Raw genomic sequence first — 22,168 nt, 5'->3', positions numbered from 1 at the left:
TGCAAGTGAATGATCCTTGCAACCGATGTAACTTTGACCCATAGTTTGTTTGTGAGGTAGGGCAGTAACAGGCTGTGTGGCTCTGAGCATTGCTGCCTAAATCCAACTTTTGCCACTGCTGTTCCCTCCCTTCTGGATGAAGCAAATCCCCCACTGCTCCATGGGTTCTGTTCTGTGCTGTCACTTCCTCCGTGGGTGGTGAAGGTGGGCCATATTTTAAGCTGTTCATCCTGATTCAGCTACCTCACCAGTAAGTCTTCTCTAATAGCAAACTGCTTTTGCTGAAGAAATAAGTTTTCTCTGCTGAAGTTGGTTGCTGGTAACACGAGGTTTTCACTGGAATCATTTTGTTGCATCAGCAGCCATCAGTGCCCTACTGATCTTGCAGCAGGGAGTTCGGGTGCACGAGGATGTGCGTAACAGTGGGGTTGGGTGTCAGCGCTGCGCACAGCGGGCAATGCAGCCCTGAGTATCTGCTTGAGGGCACTGGCAGCCAGCAGCCGTACCGTGCTGATCCTGCGTGTTGCTGCAGAACCATTTCAGATGAAAACTGGTGTCAATCCACACCCAGGTAGTTTTTACTGAAAAGTTCTGCGGTCTGACGGGAGAAGTAACAGCAGCAGTCCTGGGAGCAGAGCAAGGGGACAAGCTCAGCAGGCAAGATGCTGCTTCAGGAGGAAGCCTCCCTGGCCCTCCTTTCCCCTGGTTTTGGCCTAGCAGTCGTTCAGTTTGATGAGAGACTGCTGAAACAGTGCCAGCAGCAGCAAGGTGCTTCTGTCACTGACCTGCGAGCTGTATTCTTGCTACTTGACATTAGCACACCTCGAGCTGCAGGTTGTTATTTTCTCGGTGTGAGAACCCCATTGTGCTGAGGAGGCCCTAAAGGCTCGAACTGTACGTGTTGTGCTGGCCTGGTATTGTTGGGGAGTGGTGGTGGAGCAGTCCTTTGTCAGTGTTGCATAAAGCACTAGAGTTAATCTTACTTTCGTTGTCTCCAGGTCCATTTTCAAGCTATTTTATCGAGCCTATTTTCAAGTATTGTGATGAGGCTCTCTGAGCCTCTTTAAATAGCAAATGACATGAAAGGCTGCAGCGGACGGCAGGTTTTTTGATGGATTTGGGTTTTCCAATTTGTTAGACAAATCTGGTCCCAAATGAGACGTGGAAACAATCTCAGTGCAGCCTTTCAGTACTTGGAGGGCTCTTGCAAACAGGAGGAACACCAACTTGTATCGTGGTCCGATGGTGGTGGGACAAGGGGAAGGGTTTCAAACTGAAAGGGAGAAGAGCACTGTGAAGGGAAAAGAACATTGGGTATCAGAAGGAAATGCTCATTCAGGGGACTGCGAGGCACTGGCACAGCTACCCAGAGAAGCTGTGGACCCCCATCTCTGGAAGTGCTCAAGGCTGGGTGGGCCCTGGGCAGCCTGAGCTGCTGAGGGCTGCAACCTGTGCTGCAACCCTACCTCCAGCACGTGGTTGGAACTGAATTTTTCCTATTTGGAAAAAGAGGCGGTGAGGATGATGCAGTGCTCTCCAGTTCCAGCCCTGCAATTCAATTGCAGCACTGCCACTGCTTATTCCTGACCCTCTTACACCTGGTGCTAGGAACTGCTTAGGTCTTGCTCAGCCTGCTGTACTGTTCAGAATATTCCTTAGTAAGGAACTCAGGAAAAGGTAAAACTGGCATGATGAGGATCTGATGTACACTTCGGGTCCTTCAAAGTGTGTATTGCTTTTTATTTTTATTTTTTTGTGTGTCATGCTGGTGGTCAAAGCTGAAGGCCCTCTGGTTTTAGAGGTGTTCTCCCATTCAGGATAAAATCAGTTCAAATCTGACATCCTGGAGGAAGAGTGCTTGGTAGATCAGTGACACATTAACTCATCTCTGAGCTCCCTTCTTGTTTTTCTACCTCACCTGTCCTGAGCGAGCTCAGACAAAGGGGAACAGCTGGAGCCAGTGCCTTGACTGTGACTGAACTTCAGCTTCTGCTTCAGCAGCAGCCAGGACTTTCCCCTCCCCTGCACTTCTCCATTGAAGTTTCTTCTGCTTTCTTTGCAGTGCATCTCACTTTGAAATACGCTGTGGCCTAGCTTTACAGATACACTGAATTTTCTCTGCAGAGGCTCTTCCAAACAGATGCAGTCGAAATAATTACAGGAAAAATACAGATAATTAAAGAAATGTCCAGATATCTGACTAAATGTGCTTCTGTGGAAGCCTTATGATTACTAAGAATTCTGTCACCAATCTCCTTTACAGACAAAAAAGGCGGGCTGCCACAAACATGGCACAGCCACAACACACAGCCTGTATTGCAGCTGTAGCAAAGAGCAGAAGGCTACGCTCTTGAATTCCTACTGCTATGCATGAGCACTCTTCCACCTCTGGAACCAACCTCTTCCCTCCTCTGTGTCAAAAATGATCCCCATACTGACTTTTTTTTGGGTCGTGTTTTTTTCTCCTCGTGGGTTTTAAGCAGTCATGCTTTCTAAGTGAAGATGTGCTACTTCCAAGTGTTGTCAAGAACTAAGGAAAGCATGAGCATTGTTTGCAATCCGCACACAGCCAAACCCTCACTCTTACTCCCTTGCACCCTCCATGTCGCCACAGGAAGGTCTCTGTTCTCTTCCAGCAGCAAAGGGCTCACAGCTGGGCCCTTGGGTGCATGCAGCAACAGCACCGCACACAGACACAACAGCAAGGGACACGCTCCCTGAGAAATGCATTATCTACATCTGCAAAAAAGCTTTCTCCTTGTATAAAGAGGGGCTCTGGGCTTTTGTTGAAAGCCATTTCACCCAGAGGGTATCTTAACAGATCAAAGCTGTGCACAGAATGAATTTCAACCCTGCTGATTGGTTCTGGGCCCAGTAACAGATTTCCATTACTCGTGATCCACTGCCTGTCTGGGAGTTCACATCTTGACAACAATCAAAGCACAAAGACTCACCAAAACCCACCGCAGCACTGCAGCGTGCTGCCAGTTCTTTACTGGGCTCAAAATAATCATTGCTTCTTCCCCTCTGCTGAAACCTGGGTGCAGAACCTCCGCAGTTCTGAACTGAAATGAATCCGTCCATCCAAACAAAGCACTTCTTCCAGACTTCCATTCACACACAGAACAGTGGGGCAGTGTCACAACAGAGCTGCAAACACCTTTGATTTCAGAAGTCGTTTTATTTTATTCTGTTTGTCTAAGCTCTGACAGTGTTAATGTGCTGCTGTGAATACATCGTGTTTTCCCATATCCCAACTAACAAAAGTCCTATGTGTCCCCTCACACCCTGAGGTCTTTGTGTTAACCTGAAACGTGAGCACATGGGATGCCAGATGATTTTCTGGTCGTCATTTTGTCCGATGTTTCTTGAGATGTTCCTTTAGCTGCGGGATAGTGGACAGCTGTTGTTTGCAGAGATGGCATCTGAGAGGCAATTTGAGAAGTTCAGAGGCCTGGTCATTCACCGTTACTTTTCCCTTGCTTCGTACCATCTCTATCACATCTGAAATGAAATCAGACAGGCGCTACTGGGATGGTGAAGCACTGAGATGTGTGGCACTACCAAACCCACACGCTGCTCAGCACACACTGCACGTCATTACTGCGTTTCTATTTCAACCAACCACACAATGTGGCTGACTTCTACTGAGCGCTGCTCCTCAATATCTGAACTCACATAAAACCTTTCACTTATTTCACTAGAATTTTTGGCTCACGCCTTTTCTAGGGAAAAAAGCTCAAAAGTCAGAACCCACAAACACAATTATGTTATGAAACACCTTTTCTAATAATTACCTTCAGAGTTCAGGAAGTATTCTGTGGTAAAGGAGTTCCAATGCTTTTTGGTTTTCAGAGCAGGAGAATCAAAATCTTGGCTGATTACGTGCAAATGCAGCTGACTACAACAGACCAGCAGATAAGACACAAAAGAAGTTAAAACACGAAGTTCTCTAGCAGTGGTATCGGTTGCAAACACGACCGGAAAGAGGCAGACTGCCAGCCCCGCGGCTCACAGGGCCGGGGTGGAAGGCGCCCCACGCCCCTCAGCGGCCGCGCAGCCCCACAGCCCTCTTGCTGTGCGCGAGGGCAAAAGCGCTGTGCTCCAGGTGAGGCTCGAACTCACAACCTCGGCATTGCTCGGCTTCAGTACTGCTGTATAAGTACCGCGCGCTAACCGATTGCGCCACTGGAGCCAGCCGGCGCAGCAGCACCTGCGGGACCCAGAGCCAAACCCGAGCGCCTGCAGGGCTGGCGCTGAAGCTGCGGGCGCCCGGAAGGCGGGCTGCGCGCCCCGCGGCTCCCCCAGGGCCCACCTACCTCATGCTGGGAACGGCGTGGTAACCCAGCCGGAACTGCGGGCTCTCTTCGGCGGGACACCGCTGAATCATTTTCTGCCCGACTGCATGCATGTGTTCCAGGAGTCCAAGGTGCTCTCTGGTGACTGATTTGAGGCTTGAGATGGAGTCCCACGGTAAAATAAGCCAGTGGTAACGTGCTTTGGGATATTTATCCTTGATGACTACAGCCTTCTCATCCTTATAAACCTAGTAAAACAAGACACTTGATTCTTTACTGAACTTCAATGTCCTGCCCCGATACGCACTGCATGTTCCGAGCTCTGAGGTGCCATCCATCTGCACACCCCATCACGGCTGCAAAAGTCCTCGAGCACAAGTCTGTGTTACTAGTGGGACCATGACTGCCAGGTAGAAGAGCTAGGAAAAGTCTCCACACAGGAGAAATAGTGAGCAGCAGGAGTTTCCCTTCCTACCCTTGGCTGGAACTGTGCAGTCCAGTCTGTGTCCAGTGTGTGCTCCTCTGCCACACCAAGCATCCAGCAGCTAAAGGAGGTGTTCTAGAGTTTTTCTTTAAGGCAAAAGCCTTCTATTCCTGTTCAGCAAGAAATACGTTCACCATCGCCACAAGACAACATGAACTCTCCAGAAAATAACCTAGACTCATGACCTGTGTGGTCGAGGACCCTTCCCCCACCGGGCCGCACCTAAGCTTCGTGGGCACTGCAGTGGCAGTGATGGCACTGCTCTCAATGCAGAGCACCTCGGCTGGACTCCCTGTGGTGGAACAAAGCCTCCGAGGTGCAGCACAACACTCAGCACTGCACTCCTCCTCCAGCATTTCAAAGCCAAGGATCAAGGCTAATTAAGCACATGCTACTCAAGATGCTACTTTTAAACATCATTCACATAAAGAAGAGGCCTCTGTCTCTGTAGCCCTCCTTCCCCTTGACCTTCTTTTCCTCTTTTTTTCCGCCCTGTGTGTATCACCCAGGTGATACAGTTAATCAAGAGAAACAGTACCAAGGCATGCAGAGGGCAGGGCAGCACGCCTGCCTGTGGCAATAAAGAGGTGTCAGCTTCTGAAGTGCCCTCTGCTCTGACAGCAGCAGTAAGAGGTGAACAATGTCTTTGCCATCCTTGCTAATTCTTTTTGCATGTGTATACGCAGAGCTGATCAGTTTTGCTCTACAGGAAGGAAGGTTAAATCTGTATCAGTACACAGATCATTACGCTGACCTTCAGCAGCAAGTCCATATCATATTTTGATGCACTTTGGTCTCTGCATGTGCAAACAGAACCGAGACAATTGTGAGGAGGTGCTTCCAGAAAAAGCGTTTTGTCAATTCTTTAAGGTATGCCTAAGAAGCAAAGGTGGGAGGGCTGTTGTTTATATATTTCATCCTGAACCACAAATAACAAAGCTAACAGTAAGCCACAGCTACTGTGTTCCAACATTCAAGTAACAGCTTTAAGAACAGCATATCTTCTGGGTCAAGAAAACACTGTCTTCTTAAGTGCTACAGGAACCTCTACTGAAAGAGTGAAGGTTGAGCTTTAAAACGTAAGGAAGTACTTTGACAGCTTTATCATTCCTGATAGACTCATTTGAAACTGCTGACAGACACCTGAATTATTAAAAAAAAAATGAAGAAGAAAAAAAAAACAAAATAAGAATTTGGGACATTCTGATGGGTGATGAGTGAATGAAATTATTCTCAGCCCACAGATGACAATCTCTTGGGGGAGCCCACTGTGCCTGCAGAGCCCTCACCTTTGGAAACCGTCTCAGCTAAAACACACAATGGTCAGACTGGCCCCAAAACTCAAAGAAAAGCATGATACAGACAGAGGAAAGCAAAGAAAAGAGAGCCTTCTATAGAAGGCTAGAAGGAGGCACCTAGGAAACTCCTGCAGTCACGATGAAATGGGGTAAAGAGCCAGAGGTCACATCCTGTCAGCTGCTGCCCAGGTGTCGCCCAGTTGAAGCTCACTGCAAACGATGAAGCTGCACCACACTTGGAAATACAACGGTGCTGACTGCCAGAAAACAGGAATCTCAGCTTCAAACCACAGCCTTGTTCTAATTGGTTTCCATGCTGAAGTGGCCCTGTTGTGTAGCTGCTCTCCCTGCAACCTTTTTAAAACACTGGACAAATCTGACAGGGTCAGGAGCTCCAAGGTAAGGAAGCTCTGACACTGCACAAAATCAGCACAGTAGAGACTCCCAAATTCTATCAGATGCAGCTCTTGTGCAGTAATCCCCCAGTTATCACATTGTTAGTGTAAACTGCTGAAGGAAAGAAGAATGCTCATTGTCCCAGACAAGAAGTACTGTGAAGTACGTGTGTACTGTGCTCACCTGCACTTTGGGATCTTGCATGGCACTCTTCAGACCTTGACTCCAGTGTCCCAAATGTTCCTAAAACATGGAAAGAAGAAAAAAAAAAAAAAAAACAAAATTCTGTAAGAGAATTAAGAATCTAATTATGCATTTTAAAACATTTTGTCACAAACTTCCATTATAACTAGAGTGATACCACGTGAATGACAGGTGAATCGTTTCCCCTCTATGAAAACCAACACAACCCTCCATCCAATTGACCCACAAAGCTACTCTTGTACACTCTAACCTGGGACATTTTAAGCTGCAAATTTAACAACAGAGAGCTCTGGATCTGCTTGGGTTTATTAAGTCGCATGCATACGTTACAGCACAGACCTTGATTACCAATGATGACAGACCATCTTACTACAAGATCTGCTGCTTCATGCATCACAAGGGCCAGAGGAGGTGCAAGGGTCACCATTTACTGTCTCATCACACGTTGCTCTGCACAGAACAAAGAAGCACTGTCGTGGTGCCTGGCCCTACTCTGGGAGCGTTTCTTCCTCCATACTGTGCAAGATAGAGTGGCTCGTAAAGAAAAGTACCAGAGAATCAAGTCAGAATTAGCAGATTACTTCTTAACTTTGTTACCAACTCCCAGAGTGCACATTTTAGAAATGCACAGTATTTCATCTGTTCACAGCACTTCACAGGCATTGCCAACGATGGTCTTCGTGACACTCTTACAAAGCAAGACATTCAAATGTTATTCCAGTACTGACAGGGAAATGCTGAATAGCCACCTTTCTCTGATCACAGCACCCTGAATCTGATCCAATATAATCAGCATGAGGTCAGCAGTGCTGGAAGTGGGCAGCCCACCAGAATCTGAGATTTGGTCCTGCGTTCCTACTAAAAAGTCTAAAAAGTCTTATACATTTTGCCCATGTCAGCAGGGCTAAAAGCTGCCTTTCAAAAGACTGTGGCTGGCAACGTGAACATAAATATGGTTCTACCTTAGTAAATGACCCAAACAGCAGGGGAAAAAAAAAAAAAGGAAAAGAAAAAGAAAAGAAAAAAGGTCAAGATGTTCCATTTTCTGTGCATAAGCTATTTAGATAACTGCTGCTCTACTTCTAAGAGCAGATCTCATCTCAAGAGCCTGCACACCGTGCAACTCCAGCTAAGCGGTGCTCAGCGGAGCTCTGCTCTTCTACAAGAAACTGCGACAGGAACCAGAGATTGAGGCTTCATTTGCCGAGGCCAGCTCGTTACTTCAGCACTCTGCAGCTCAGGCTGACATGGGATCCAGGCTGTGCTCTCAGGAGCCATGCACATCAGGAGCAGACCTTTGTGTGTGACAACGCGTGCTCTGCGCACTCCTAGGACCAGGTTCAGCACAGAAGTTCCCCACAGGTAGCACCTACAGCAGGAGAGATGAAAGCCCTCTCATGGAGGAGACAACGCCGGGAGAAAGAGCAGAAGTACTGCTAGCAAGACACTTGCCTTTCTGCTCATTGTCCCTTCGTGTGCACATACACTGCTCTTGCTTGGCCCGAGGCCTGCAGAACTGCTTTGTGTATCCGCCACCTCCATCTTCTTTGCCTTTCTGGGCACATCTTCTATTTCGTCGTTCTCATAGGAGTCTTCACATGGCCTCTTTTCAGGTTGTGTTTTCTCTTCTGCTTCTGTAACAGTTCCCTCTGATTCTTCACCAAATTGCACCACGAAGGGGTAAAGTTTATTCACAAGATGCAGAACTTGGCCTGGCCTCATTTTCACCTCTTCATCCTTGCCAATATCCACTAAGTCGACACTAGTTGGGTTGACTCCTATCTTTGGTAGAGAGAAAAATAACTTTAAAAGTTGATGTTGTAACTGAAATCACTGGCAGCTACTGGTCAGCTGCCCCCCACCATCACCATGCTGTAAAGCTAACGTGCTTGGCTTTCACTCTGCCCCTGTCCCATTCTGGGAAGATTGGCAGCACCTGGCAATGACCAGCCCTTAAGACACAAACCACAGGTTTACCAACTATCACTTCTGGAAAAAAAAACAGCAGTTTTAACAAATTATTTAAATCCAGCAATCCCCAGAAAGCTTCCTGATTTCAAATTATTGCCTATTTATTCTCTTTTTTATCACAGTTGCTTTCTATCCAGCACTACTGAATGCTGTCCCACCAACACAGCAGCATTCAAATACATAAGTCTGCACTTGCAGCTCATTTTAAGAGATGTGTGTTTGGGATCACAGCAGCTGGTTCCTGTTTAACCACAGCACACTTGCAGCACGCTCCCTCCTGTGCAATGAAAACAGAAACTAGAAAATAAGTTTACTTGAGCTCCCAGACCCCTGCTGCGCTTTCACCTCTCATTTCACCATTTTATGGACCTATGCAACTCAAAATGGATTTTCCACGCAAAACAGTGTTTTAAAGACTTAAAAGCTACTGATGTTTAGCTGGTAATGAAAAAGCAATACCTGATAACACAACGTGGCAGGGGCAACCTGCATGGGCCAATCAAACAGATTTTGTCTGATGATGTGGACCATCCTAGGAAAGCAGTCCTTGCCTTCAGCTAAATGCTTCTGGCTCGTGTTTATATATAAAATAAGTTTTAGAAGCCAGTTATTGCTTCCCACTGATAAACTCTGTTGCGTTTCTTTAACCCTGTCTGTCAGATACCTGCTCTTCACAGAACAGCACCACGTCTCTCATCACCTCACCTTCAATCTGATGGAGCACCCGCCTGACCCCAGCCACAACCTCCTCGTCCTACAGCGCCACAGTTTCACCCAAACAAGGCACATTTCACTGCCCAACGTGCTGTTTAACCACTGATTGTTGGAACACCATATTGGGAAGCAACTCAAGAGCTGGCAGTGCAGGCAAATACCCGCTGCCAGAAAGTACTCGAGGCTCTGAAACAGCAGTAACACTGCATTCAAAAGGTGGTGGAGACTGACTTTGGTGAAACGGTGAGATTTCTGCAGGATTCACCAGAGAACAGAGGGGGCCCAGCATTCACTGAGGGCTGGCAGACATTTTGATGGAAGATCAGAAAACAATACAGAACAAACTGCTGTGTTACCCATGTGGATGCTGGTGCTGTGAGGATGTCCATGTGCACCCACACCAGAGGCAAGAACGTTTTCCCTTCACATTATCTCAGGCATACTGCTCGTTGTCAGTAAGAGCAGACCCAATCCATCCTGTTAATAACATGTGAACACCTTCTATGCTGCCTCACATCCCACCCCTCCCAGAAGTGACAAGGCCTTTGGCTCAGTTAGTCATCAAGGCAAAATCCCTCTATGTCAGCCCAGTTCCTTCAATACAGAACCACTGTGACTTCAAATGAAGGGCTGTGTTGACTTTAGGAACGGAACACTAACGACCAGAAGGAAGGTCAGTCAGTTTAGGGGAAGAACCTGAAGGCCTCCAGATCTCAGAGCCTGGAAGAAGTGCATGATGAGGATCTACAGTGCTGCTCACTGATGCTGCGGGACAGCAGGACAGATGGAGGCCGTGCATTCCTGCGCTGAGATACACAAATGGAAAACAGATCCCTTCTGAGGACTGTTTGGCAGCTCCAGGACCTCCATAATCTGGGATGAGAGCTGACATTTCCACTATTTGTGGAGTTCCAAGTGCAATATGCCAATAAATACCAGAAACACTGAAAAGCTGCTTAAAAACATACCTGCTTAACTGTGACATACCCCTTGTTACAGTCTGCTTTCAACAGAACTGAAAAGAGAGAACAAACAGTTATGAAAGACCGTGAAGAGAAAGGATGGATATCTGCCTGCCCAGTCCTTGTGGAAACACTCATGCACCTCCAGCTCCTGCTGCCCTTTGCTCTGTGAATGTACCAAAAGAAGAGCTCTGCTTGCACAGAATCACAGAATGGCCAGGGCTGGAAGGACCTCAAGGATCACGAAGCCCCAACCCCCCGCCACAGGCAGGGCCACCAACCTCCCCATTTCACAGCAGCCCAGGCTGCCCAGGGCCCCATCCAACCTGGCCTCCAACACCTCCAGGGTTGGACGCGGCATCACAGCCTCTCTGGGCAGCTGTTCCAGCACCTCACCACTCTCACAGCACACAACTTCCCCCTGATATCCAACCTCCATCTGCCCTCCCTCAAATTCAAACCATTTCCCCTTGTCCTGCTGTAATCTCCCCTTTCCAAGAGCTGACTCCCCTCCTGTTTGTAGGCTCCCTTTAGGTACTGCAGGCTGCCATGAGGTCACCCCGCAGCCTTCTTTTCTCCAGGCTGAACAAGCCCAGCTCCCTCAGCCTGTCTTTGTAGGGGAGGTGCTGCAGCCCCTGATCATCTTTGTGGCTCCTCTGAACCCTCTCCAACAGCTCCCTGATATTTCTGATATTGGGGGCTCCAGACCTGGACGCAGTGCTGCAGACAGGGCCTCACATGGGCAGAGTAGTGGAGCCTTATTGACGGAACCCTTCCCCTACCCGCACAGCCGTGCGGCGCGGCCTTACCTTGCTGTCGCGAGCACCTCCTGTCGGCGATACGGGTTCGCGGCCCGCGGCCCAGCAGCACGGCGGCCATGTGCGGCAGCGGCACGCGCAGCCCGTGCTCCTCTGTCCCCACCAGCCAGCAGGCACGCATCGCCGCGCTGCGGGGACAAACAGACAGCGCGTTACCGGGACGCGACGGGACGGGACGGACAGACGGACGGGACGCGCCGCTCCCCGCGCAGGGCAGGCTCCATCCCCATGGCAACGCGGAGATTAAGGCGCGCGAGCCCCAACTCGCCACCAGCCTAACGTCGCACCAATCAGCTCGGCGGAACTGCCTCACGTGAGGCGGAGGCACGCGCGCTCCCGTCCCGAGCTCCTCGGCCCCGCGCAAGCGCAGTTGAGCCCCGTGGGCGCAAGCCTGGCTGAGGGGACGGCCGAAAGGCGGGCGGGGCCGAGGCCGGTGGCGCTCATTGGCTCGGCTCGCTCCGCCTCCTTCTCCTATTGGCTGCTTCCCCCCTCGAAGCGGCTTCCGGGGCGGGGCGGCGCCGTCTCAATAGTCTCTACACGGGACCGGCTCCGAACTTTCCAGAAAAGTCGGGAGCGGAGAGCAGCTCGGCAGAGTCCTGCGGACAGCGGGAGCCGTGCGGAGCTGCCCACAGACACTGCCGCTACCATGGTGAAGGAGACCACGTACTACGATGTGCTGGGCGTCAGCCCCAACGCCTCGGCTGAGGAGCTGAAGAAGGCGTACCGCAAGCTGGCGCTGAAATACCACCCCGATAAGAACCCCAACGAGGGCGAGAAGGTGAGCGGGAGGCGGCGGGAAGCGGGAGGCGGGAAGCGGGTCGCTGAGGCGCTTGTATCCGCTGCAGTTCAAACAGATCTCCCAGGCGTACGAGGTGCTGTCCGACCCCAAGAAGAGGGATCTGTACGACAAGGGCGGAGAGCAGGCCATCAAGGAGGGCGGCTCGGGCGGCGGCTTCGGCTCTCCCATGGATATCTTCGACATGTTCTTCGGCGGCGGAGGGAGGATGCAGAGAGAGAGGCGAGGTAAGAGCGGCTGTGCTGCCGGCAGGCTTTTCCTGTGGGGCTGCGGGAGGCCGTTCGCCGCGCATTGTGGGCTGGGCGGTGTGCGGCTTTGTGAGCTTCCCCGGCGATCCGGTCTGTGCAGACGGAGCGAAGCGCCGTCCCAGCCCCAGCGTGCGCTCTGTGAAGCCGTGCTTTGTGTTGAGTGGGAAACGTGGGGGTAACGAGCCTTAAAATACGTGCTGAGAAAGATGCCGCCATAGCGAAATGGAAGCTGGTCTTCCATTGTGGACGGCTGTATCTAAATAAGATAGCCGAGTTACTTCGGCTCTGGGAAACCTTCCTGTGGGATTCACTTCACCGGAGCAGCTTTGCTCGATCCTGTTAAAGTGCTGCTCAAAAATTAAAGCCTAGAGGTATCAGCCTTTCCTCGCGCTACTAAACTGCTTAAAAGCAGCACTGGCCGCAGCACTTCTTTTCCTAAGGAAATTTAAAGGTCCGTGTCAAAGTATTGTTGGTAAGCTGGAACTTGCTATGCTTCTCTAAGCTGGTTCCTTTATTCCTAAAATTCTCATTAATTCCTGATTGTAAAAGTGTAGTTGCTCACAGTTACTCGGTTTAGTTTCCAGAAGTCTCCTCATGAGAGGGGAAAACACCTAACTGGCTTAAGATTGTGCCTCCCACTTCCTTGTAGCAGAATTGCAGTTAAACCAGAAGTTTCAAATCTGGAACTTAAATGTAGCCTTTCATGTTTTTGTTACGCATATTGTGTGTTCTCTCAGAGGTAAGTCAGATTTCTTCTGGTAGAGGTACTGATGCCTTTAGAATCTTTACCTAACTACAACACAGCTGGGAAACTGACCAGTACAAGTAATTAGAGAACTATGTTGATACACGATGTTAAAGCCTACAGAAGCTTGTTTCGTCGTGGTTTGGAAAACTCAGGCTGACTTTGAGTCCAGGCTTACAAGCTTAAGTTAAATGCTTTCTTTCACAGGCAAAAATGTGGTCCACCAGTTATCAGTGAGTTTAGAAGATATGTACAATGGTGCAACAAGAAAACTTGCGCTGCAGAAGAATGTGATCTGTGATAAATGCGAAGGTAACGGAATCGTGAATTATAAGTCTTCCTCTCCAGAGATGCAGAATTAAGTTATGCGTTGCCAGAAGCAACAGGAAAGTGCTTTTACCCATCTCCAATTCTCTCTCTTCAGGTCGTGGTGGTAAGAAGGGAGCAGTAGAATGCTGCCCGAACTGCAGAGGGACAGGCATGCAAATCAGAATTCACCAGATTGGGCCGGGCATGGTGCAGCAAATGCAGTCTGTGTGCATGGAGTGCCAGGGGCACGGGGAGCGCATCAGCCCCAAGGACCGCTGCAAGAGCTGCAATGGCAGGAAAATTGTTAGAGAGAAGAAAATCCTGGAGGTGCACATTGACAAAGGTGAGGTGTCTTGGTAAGGTGGGGGCTAACCTTGGTTGTACTGACGCTGCCCTTGGGTTCTAAAGCAGTGACAAATACATAGTGTCCACTTGGTGAGCGGCAATGTTGAAAACAGACAGTGGCAGAAGTAGCCTGTTGCTGTCCTCAACAGTAGACCTGTTTTTAGGGAGGGTTTATTGTGTGTTCATTTTTTTTGTGCACGTAGCCGAGAACAAATGGACAGACGTGCAGGATTGTAAGCAGTGGGTTATTCTAATCTGCTGCCATTCTGTAAGTGTAAGTTGTGATCAGGTAAACTTATCAGTTGTTGGCTCAGCTTTCCCAATGACTTTTCTGTGCATAGGGAAACTGTGCAGACTCCGATCACTTCTGCTGTGCTTCAGTGTGAAGGGGAACCAGGTCTGCTACAGTAATTGGGTGCAAAGATGGTGCTAAGCCTGTAGTGCTTAGAACTGTTTGCAATGCAACCCCGACAGTGCTCCTCAGCATAGCTGATCTTTGCCTGGCAAAATGTAATTCAATATGTGAACCCCTCACAGTGGTGGGAGAATGCAGTGTGTTGAGTGTGACAAATACTTTTCCCTTGGGGATTTCCAGAAGTTGGATGGAGAAATCTTGGAAGGAGTGCAGCTTTTAAGATAAACTATACAAGCAAGCGGATTTGCTTTGTACAGATTTGCTCTGATTATTTTCTGAAACTATTTTTTTTTTTTTTTGTTCAAAACTATTTTGTAAACACTACATAATGCCTGGGTTTGTTTTAAGTGGAGAAAGCATTAAATTTTTTAGAAGGTTTAGAAAATCTTTTCTTGTTTTGCTCTTTCCATAGTTGGAAAAACTGAGTTAGCATGAGGCAGCTAGAATTTGCATACAGTGATTTCTGCATAGGTGAAATGGGTTTCTTGCTTGACAGATACAGTCCTAGGTAAAGCAATTCTTGCACTCTGTAGTCGCTGAAGTCAGGTTTCACGTGTCTGCCTCATATAGTTCTAAAACCTAGGTTAAGTCGTTGCTTCTCAAAATGAGTTCTGTGTGCAGTGTTTGTTTTCTTGTCATACTCAGATTGATGCCCTTGAAGATTTTTGTCTTGACAAGTAGCAGTTCCAAGCTTTGGGTAAGCTTAATGGTTTTGAGCTGTATCCCAGTTTGGCAGCATATTAAGACTTGCTGGAATTGTGAGTTGATTCGACAGAGACGGAGCAAGGCTTCAGGGGAAGCAGTTCCTGATATCTTCGATTTCAAGATTCAGTTACCTCCTGATACTGTCCTATGCCTCTAAAAGTTTTTCCTGTTGCTGTGTTTTTTTTTGTTTGTTTGTTTGTTTGTTTTCAAACCTTTTTTCAAACCTGAAAAAGTTTGGTTTTTTTCTTCAATAGGAATGAAGGATGGTCAGAAAATAACATTCCATGGTGAAGGGGACCAAGAGCCAGGACTAGAGCCAGGGGATATTATTATTGTCTTGGATCAAAAAGACCACTCTGTATTTACAAGGTAAGAGTCTTGTAAGTCCTTTATGTTAACTCTTGAGATGCTTGTTCACATGCTTCCACAGTTACAAAGGACTTTTTCTTTCCTGGGAAGATGAGTAGATAGGATCCAGTAGCCAGAAGTCACCTGTGAGTACTGATGTCTGCAGAAATCCTGTTTTCTTTTCAGTTAAAACCATCTGTATTCTAACAGCACCGGGTGTTTTTGAGTGAACTTTGGCAGTGGAAGGTCTGAGTATTTCCTTGTTCTTCCTAGGACAGTTTGCTCCCTTACGCTAGAAGATCATGGTTCAGAGTAGGCAGCTGTTTACTGCCCGCTTGACTCCAAGGCACAAAAATGAAGTGGCAGTATTTCTGTTTCTCCTCAGGAATCCTGTCTGTAAAAGCTGCTGTAGTGCAGCGTACACCTTTCTGACCAAAAGCAGTTTCCCCCACTTTTCCCACCTAAGTGTCATCAGTTTTTCTACATGAACACAAAGTGCCTAAGAAGCATTGAGCACGTCTGAAGTATTTTGTGACCTGTTAGTACTGCTTTGTGTGGCAGATGTCTTTGTTTCAAGTTACTGTGTATGGAATGAGACTGTCCAGTACCTTTTAGACTCAAGCAGTGTTGGTCATCTTAAATATGTGTCTTGTGTTGGACTTGGTGTTTTACTGCTTCTGTTCAGAGCTTTAAGGAAGAAGCCAATGGATGTAGGAGGACCCTTATCTTTTCATACCACAGCTGGCGTTGTAGCGGTGGGTAGGAATGATGAGTAAAGCTTTGTAGGAAACCAACAGCTGGTCTCCGTGACTGTCCTCAGTGGTGCTGAACACTGCCTAGAGGACACTGTGCTCACAGGTTAAGAGTCAGTTCTGTTCACTTGGATAAGATTAGCTAATTTTTCTTCTGGTGAACTCACTCAGGTGCTCAGTCAGCTGTGCTAAAGGAACAGCTTGAACAAGCTGCCTGCATGGCTACCTGGGTCTTGAATTCATAGCTCTGCTTGCTTATTTTTGTCCACCTTCCTTCCCACTGCCTTCAGTGTCCTTAGGTAACCCTTGATATTAGTGGTCATCAAGTGTTGTGCTGAGGTCATGTTGCTTCTTGGACAACTGGAATGTTCCTCTTCTCCCTTCATAGTCTAAAATTAACTTTTCAGGCAAGTTGCATTCCAGAGACCTTTAAAAGAGGGTGAGTGAAATAACTGAATTCTTTTAATGGGCTTGAAGAATTCTTAGCCCTTAGACATGCAGTGCGTGCAGACATCACTGGCACTGCCTTCCTGAGGTCAGAATAGGAAACTAAAACAATTAAAATGTCCAGGTGTTTTGTGGTTTGTTCTTGATCTTTCACCAGAACCCAAGTGGGCACAACCTGCTTGCACTTCCCTAGTACCGGGTCTTCAGAAGCTGAGCATAAGAGAATGGTGTAGAGCTGGCTGATGCCCCAGGGCAATTAATCTACTAGTCGTTACCTGTGCCAGGTGCGGCTCTTATGCTGAGAGGGAAAGTCTTTCCTAGAATAGAAAAATACTGCTGAAGTAAAACAAGTACAGCTGAGCCTTACTGCATCTGTTTCTTTCTAATAAACGTGTGTGTTTTAAGTAGTTCATAGCAGCTCTCAGTATGGATACTGTTCCCCATGCTTCTTTGAGCTGTTGCTGTAATACTCAATGCTACTTTAATTAGTCCAAACTTCCCGCTATTAAATTTATTTTCCATAGTAAACCAGCTAATGAAGGTGGGATTGATCCTTTTACTGCTTCCCCTTCTTTGTCACTGTTTTTGATTGGTTCTACCCTAGACGAGATGAAGACCTCCTCCTGTCCATGGATATACAACTGGTTGAAGCGCTGTGTGGCTTTCAAAAGCCTATCGTGACTCTGGATAATAGGACTATTGTTATTACCTCCCATCCTGGTAAGTGCTTGCTTGCTTTCTGCTAAAAGTCCAAGCATAGGTAAGCTGTAAGCTTAAAAAGCAGGAGCGATCCTCTTCTTGCTGTACAAGGGGTGTACATCAGTACCAGACTTTTTCCTCCTAGCCTTTGCAGTACCGTTGCAGTACCAGTCTTGAACCAAGAAGCGATTTTTGGATAGCAGTCAGCAGTAATGATCTCTTTATGTGATGTAGTCACTTCCCTCATGCACACTTGAAGGCCGTAGGTCTCCAAAAACGGCTTTTTCAGCCATGGAACTGATGGAGCACTCAGCATACTTGTAAGTGTGCTTACTTGGGAAGCATAAGAAGGTTACAATGGATGTCCACTGCCTTTCTTTCTTAGATGTTAGCAGGCATGAAGTCCCTGTCAGACTGCTGCTATCAGTGTAGATGTCTCTACACAGTGTAGAAAGCTACACAGATACCAAAGGGATTGACAGTAGATCTGCTTCCTGCCTATGTTCCTTCTTTGCTTTTTGTTTCTAGGCCAGGTTGTCAAACACGGGGCTATTAAGTGTGTTCTGAATGAAGGCATGCCGATCTATCGCAGGCCGTATGAGAAGGGACGTCTCATCATAGAGTTCAGGGTAAGTCTGCCAACTCAATTCCAGAGCATGTAGCTCAGCGCCTCATTTCCATCTAGAAGCTTGCTTGTTCTCCAGAGAAAAGCTGAAGCTGCAAGCTGTGGAGGGGAGCTCTTTGTGCCAGAGGAGATTGGACATCTCTGATGGCAGATACTTCTTAAGCACTGGGCTTCAGTCAGCTGTGATGATAAAGCTGGCTTTAGCAGATAGTTTAACAGAAAAAGGTAAGTTCAGGCACACTGAATTCCATCTCTTGATGATTTCAGGTGAACTTCCCAGAGAGTGGCTTCCTTTCCTCAGATAAGCTGTTGTTACTTGAAAAACTGCTCCCTGCAAGACAGGAAATAGAAGAAACTGAGGAAATGGAGCAAGTGAACTTAATGGACTTTGATCCATCTCAAAAGAGAAAACATATCTATAATGGGGAAGTCTATGAAGATGATGACCACCATCCTAGAGGTGGTGTTCAGTGTCAGACATCATAGAAGGGCCATCAGTAATTTGTGATGCTTGTTTCGTATGTGTTAGTGGATGAGTGAAGGACTACAGGCAGTTCACTGTCACTTCCTGCTATTCATTGTTATAACCAGCCATAGTTGTTTTATCTAAAAGCATAAAGGAAAAAAATAAACTAACGAAACTGACTCTGCAACTTGTGTAAAGCTCCAGGAGGCAAGCTCAAAACACATTGAGCACACCTCACCTCTGCCAGGTGATACAAGACAGCTCCCTCACCTGCTAGTCTTTTCTTTCAAGCCTTGTAATTCCTGTATGTGTGCAATTGCTGAGGCTTAGACTGAGCTGCTGTGGTGATCTTTTTGTGTATTCTAGGTCTTGTACTCTAAAGTATGCACAAGTGCATATAAGTCATGGTAAGGCATAGTTACTGAGTCTTGTACTGGTTAGGATAACATGTTAATGTTTGGGGCTTGCACTGGTGTTTGTCGAGTAGGGACTGACTCTTAGCACAGCCACATAATACATGAAGCTAACGGGGATGTGGTCAGTCTTCATAAACCCACTGAAGTCAATGACCTACGAGTTCTCAAGTTTCTGCTCCTAAGGTCAAACAGTTCTTTTTGCCGGCCCTGCTGTGCCCTTGGGGCTGAACGTGAAGCTTCGTTCAGGTCATTGCTGACTGCTTCTTTGCTGATGTTCTGCACAGTACTGGGTTTGGAGCCGGTGGTTGTTTGGCTACTGCAGGGGCTTCCTTTGCTACCATGCGTGAGTGAAAAACTCCAGGCATTATCAGCACATGTGCTGTTTGGGGATAGCCTGCCAGCATGCGAAGCTTTACTTTGCCCTTAATCACTGAAATTAGATACCCTACGGTGGTACGGCGTGGAGAGCACCACTCGCCCTGCTGGTGAGCACATGCAAGCCTGCAGGAGAAAGAAATTTATTGTCAGCATGTATCCCAACTGACACATCTAGGATGTTCTGAATTTAATGTATTGTGTGCATTATTTTAAGCTGACCGTTGAAAATTCTGTATGAATGTTCTAATTATGTAGATGAAGCATTTCCAATATAATTACAAAATTGTTCATTGCCTCTTTTCTTAGAGCAGCTGTTGGTTTAAAGATGTCACACTCCTTATTTTAGGCAGCTATTCACAGAAAAATCCTAGTAAGAAACTTCTTCCATAAAACATGCTGAGAGGACAGGTCCAGATGTAACCTCCAGCATGGTCTTCTACCATCTGGTTCAGGACACAGCTTACACTTCTCATACCATGCTGAAGAAGTATAGTGAACTGTTCTTCCTTCACAAAATGTCTGTTACGAGGCTGGTGTGGTTGTATTACTGGAAGCAGCTCATGAGGAAAACTTAACTTTTCTTACAGGCTTCATTTTATAAAAAAGAGCTGGTGGCACAGTTTTTGACCCTCAATTACGCTTCCTTTTCTGGTGCCTACATAATAGAAGTCCTCTCTCTATTTTGTTTACATCTTTTTCTTTCTCTGTCACAGCAGGAATCACTCCTGAATTGTTGAGCTCAGTAGTCAGCTATACGTGTTATGTTATAGCTGATATACATGTTATCAGTAGGGACATTTGCTCCAGCAAGGGAAGAATAGAATTTAACCATACTGCTGCAAAGCTGTCTCTGGCCTAAATGCTACGACATACCAATCATGGCAATCATACCACCCTCGTCTAGTTTCTTCCCTTGCATCAGTCGCCACCAAAACTCCTAAGGACTGTCAGTGCAGTATCCTGAGGATTGCAGTAGGCTGCCTTAGTTCACAGGGCTGTGAACTGTATCAAAATATTGCACAAGCTTTTATTCTTGGGGAAGTATAGATCTCATCAGCAGCACTGATGCAGTGGAGGTAATGCTGCTGGTCTTGATTGATTTTCAAGACTGGTGCCCAATTCCTGCTCTGTGTGGACACCTCTGCTCGTATAGAGAATAGGGCCACATATAGCCTCTGAGGGCTTCCATGAGCCTTGGCAGAGCAGCCCAGGAAAAGGTGCTGCTGCTACTGCAGGAAGAGCAGCCAGAAGTACCACTGGTTAAAATAGTTTTGAAACCAGCTTGAAACCAGTAGAGGCCGCATTTCCTCCCCCCAAGGACATCTCAGTTCTCGTTGATAGGATTATAGGAAAAATGGAGCACCCCCACTTCCATGTACTTCAGACAGACACCATGAAGGCAGACATCTGTTTCTGGCTGTCTGCCTCAAGGGAATGGAAGATAGGAAATAACAGCAGCCCACTGGTCCCCTGCCACCAAAGAGCATGTTTTACACAGACTGCATGAACACGCAGGCATTGGTGTGTCCCTCACTGAACACTCAGGCTTATCTGCTTGGACCGCCTGCTGCTGCGGGAACATTTGTCCTGAATTCTCAACAGATCAGACTCAGGAAGGCAGTAGCCTGCTTGCCTAGAGCTCCGAGAGCCTCAGTCAGATCTGGTAGCAGCACAGTGACAAGACAACCTGTACTGACCTGCGACTGCAGGGCAATCACCAGCCTCTGCACCCCAGATAGGAGAGTTGTGGTACGGGCCTCAAAGGCAGGCACTGTCCTGCCAGAGCAATACTCATGATTATGGGACAGCAAGCAGCCACAACACCTGACTACAAAGCCACAAACCGAGAGGGGTACAGAGGAGATCCAACAGTCCTCAGCTCATTTCACTGATCAGTGAGGCAGGAGGTGAAACATAAGTTCATTTTGATGGTAGTAAACATACATATGAAGAAAATGAAGATTCTATGGAGGCAAAAAAGTACACTGGGTGCAAGGCTTCACCAAAAAACACTGCCAAAAAGGACCCAACCCTTAGTTTCATGCATGATACTGAGTAAACAGTGAGGCTTCACACACAGAATCACAGAATGGTCAGGGCTGGAAGGACCTCAAGGATCACGAAGCTCCAACCCCCCGCCACAGGCAGGGCCACCAACCTCCCCATTTCACAGCAGCCCAGGCTGCCCAGGGCCCCATCCAACCTGGCCTTCAACACCTCCAGGGATGGACGGGGCATCACCTCCTCTCTGGGCAGCTGTTCCAGCACCTCACCACTCTCACAGCACACAACTTCCCCCTGACACCCAACCTCCATCTGCCCTCCCTCCACTTCAAACCATTTCCCCTTGTCCTGCTGTTATCTCCCCTTTCCAAGAGCTGACTCCCCTCCTGTCTGCAGGCTCCCTTTAGGTACTGAAAGGCTGCACTGAGGTCACCCCGCAGCTTCTCTTCTCCATGCTGAACAAGCCCAGCTCCCTCAGCCTGTCTTTGTAGGGGAGGTGCTGCAGCCCCTGATCATCTTTGTGGCTCCTCTGGACCCTCTCCAACAGCTGTCTTTCTTGTACTGGCCTCTTCCAGTAAGCACAATATATTTATAGCAAGCAGCAAAACACTCAAAAAAATGAAACAGGACAATTTCTTTCTGACTACTTCTTTTTATGTAGGATAGACAACTGATAAAACTGATGACAGAGCAGCACAGAATAGCTGCTTCCATGACTACCTGCAGTTAGCCAGCTTCTGCTCAATTGAGGTGACATTCACAATCATCTTGGCAGCGTTTCAGATTTGAGAACACCAAATTCACAGTCAAGTTTGTAGTCCATTACAGCGATTCTTTCTGCTGTGCATCAGGCAGGCAGAGGCCTGACTTAGTTTTTTCCCCAGGAATCTAGTGTATCTCCATTCTTACAAACTTTGGCATCCAGGCAGGTCTTGAACATCTCCAGAGCAGGAGACTCCACCACCTCCCTGGCAGCCTGTTCCAGTGCTCCTCACCTCACTGTACAGCAGTTCCTTCGCACATTGGTGCAGAACTTCCTATGCTGCAGTTTCCAGCCGTTTCCCCTTGTCCTGTCTCCACTCACCACTGAAAAGAGTCCGGCCTCGCCATTCTGCCCCCCACACCTCAGATATTTATAGACCTGGATCAGGTCCCCTCTCAGCCTTCTTTTCTCAAGGCTGAACAGACCCAGCTCACTCAGCCTTTCCTCATAGCAGAGATGCTCCAGGCCCTTCACCATCTTGGTGGCCTCCACTGGACTCTTCCCAAGAGATCCCTGTCTGTTTTGTACTGGGGAGCCCAGAACTGGACGCAGTACTCCAGAT

The 22,168-nt window shown here is 47.7% G+C and overlaps 2 protein-coding genes and 1 non-coding gene across 4 annotated transcripts; 1 reads left to right on the top strand and 2 right to left on the bottom strand.

The window, feature by feature from the left end:
* Nucleotides 1-3,161: 3,161 nt before the first annotated feature.
* Nucleotides 3,162-11,436, bottom strand: APTX (aprataxin). Of its 2 annotated transcripts, XM_042882941.1 has the most exons (7): nucleotides 11,137-11,435; nucleotides 10,334-10,380; nucleotides 8,133-8,462; nucleotides 6,660-6,719; nucleotides 4,320-4,546; nucleotides 3,798-3,901; nucleotides 3,162-3,504 (listed from the first exon to the last, which is right to left on the bottom strand). In XM_042882941.1, the coding sequence occupies exons 1-7, from the start codon at nucleotides 11,264-11,266 to the stop codon at nucleotides 3,350-3,352; spliced, it is 1,053 nt and encodes a 350-aa protein (XP_042738875.1). In that variant the 5' UTR covers nucleotides 11,267-11,435; the 3' UTR covers nucleotides 3,162-3,349. The 2 variants fall into 2 exon arrangements, with proteins under 2 accessions (XP_042738875.1, XP_042738876.1); XM_042882942.1 differs by lacking the exon at nucleotides 8,133-8,462 and having other exon boundaries at nucleotides 11,137-11,436.
* TRNAI-UAU lies at nucleotides 4,101-4,195 on the bottom strand. Its single transcript has 2 exons — nucleotides 4,158-4,195; nucleotides 4,101-4,136 (listed from the first exon to the last, which is right to left on the bottom strand). It is a non-coding gene; the product is annotated as a tRNA-Ile (tRNA).
* Nucleotides 11,437-11,685: 249 nt separating the features above from the next.
* Nucleotides 11,686-19,125, top strand: DNAJA1 (DnaJ heat shock protein family (Hsp40) member A1). The gene is made up of 8 exons (XM_042882889.1): nucleotides 11,686-11,923; nucleotides 11,991-12,168; nucleotides 13,142-13,246; nucleotides 13,359-13,586; nucleotides 14,963-15,077; nucleotides 16,860-16,975; nucleotides 17,483-17,583; nucleotides 17,847-19,125. The coding sequence occupies exons 1-8, from the start codon at nucleotides 11,792-11,794 to the stop codon at nucleotides 18,063-18,065; spliced, it is 1,194 nt and encodes a 397-aa protein (XP_042738823.1). The 5' UTR covers nucleotides 11,686-11,791; the 3' UTR covers nucleotides 18,066-19,125.
* The last annotated feature ends 3,043 nt before the right edge of the window (nucleotides 19,126-22,168 follow it).

Source organism: Lagopus leucura, unplaced genomic scaffold (genome assembly GCF_019238085.1).
Source record: "Lagopus leucura isolate 7727_CA_CO unplaced genomic scaffold, USGS_WTPT01 Super-Scaffold_100036, whole genome shotgun sequence".
In the NCBI taxonomy this organism is placed as follows: domain Eukaryota; kingdom Metazoa; phylum Chordata; class Aves; order Galliformes; family Phasianidae; genus Lagopus; species Lagopus leucura.
The sequence above is the reverse complement of the archived record's forward strand: the minus strand, read 5'-3'. Positions and strand labels throughout refer to the sequence as shown.

Bases quoted from the DNA above. Each gene is read 5' to 3' on its own strand.
- APTX (XM_042882941.1), bottom strand. From the start codon at position 11,266: ATGCGTGCCTGCTGGCTGGTGGGGACAGAGGAGCACGGGCTGCGCGTG. The intron at 10,381-11,136 runs GTAAGGCCGCGC...CTCTCTTTTCAG, and splicing joins GAGGTGCTCGCGACAGCAAG to TTCTGTTGAAAGCAGACTGT. The intron at 4,547-6,659 runs GTGAGCACAGTA...TTGTTTTACTAG, and splicing joins TGCAAGATCCCAAAGTGCAG to GTTTATAAGGATGAGAAGGC.
- DNAJA1 (XM_042882889.1), top strand. From the start codon at position 11,792: ATGGTGAAGGAGACCACGTACTACGATGTGCTGGGCGTCAGCCCCAAC. The intron at 13,247-13,358 runs GTAACGGAATCG...CTCTCTCTTCAG, and splicing joins GATCTGTGATAAATGCGAAG to GTCGTGGTGGTAAGAAGGGA. The intron at 16,976-17,482 runs GTAAGTGCTTGC...TTTTGTTTCTAG, and splicing joins TGTTATTACCTCCCATCCTG to GCCAGGTTGTCAAACACGGG.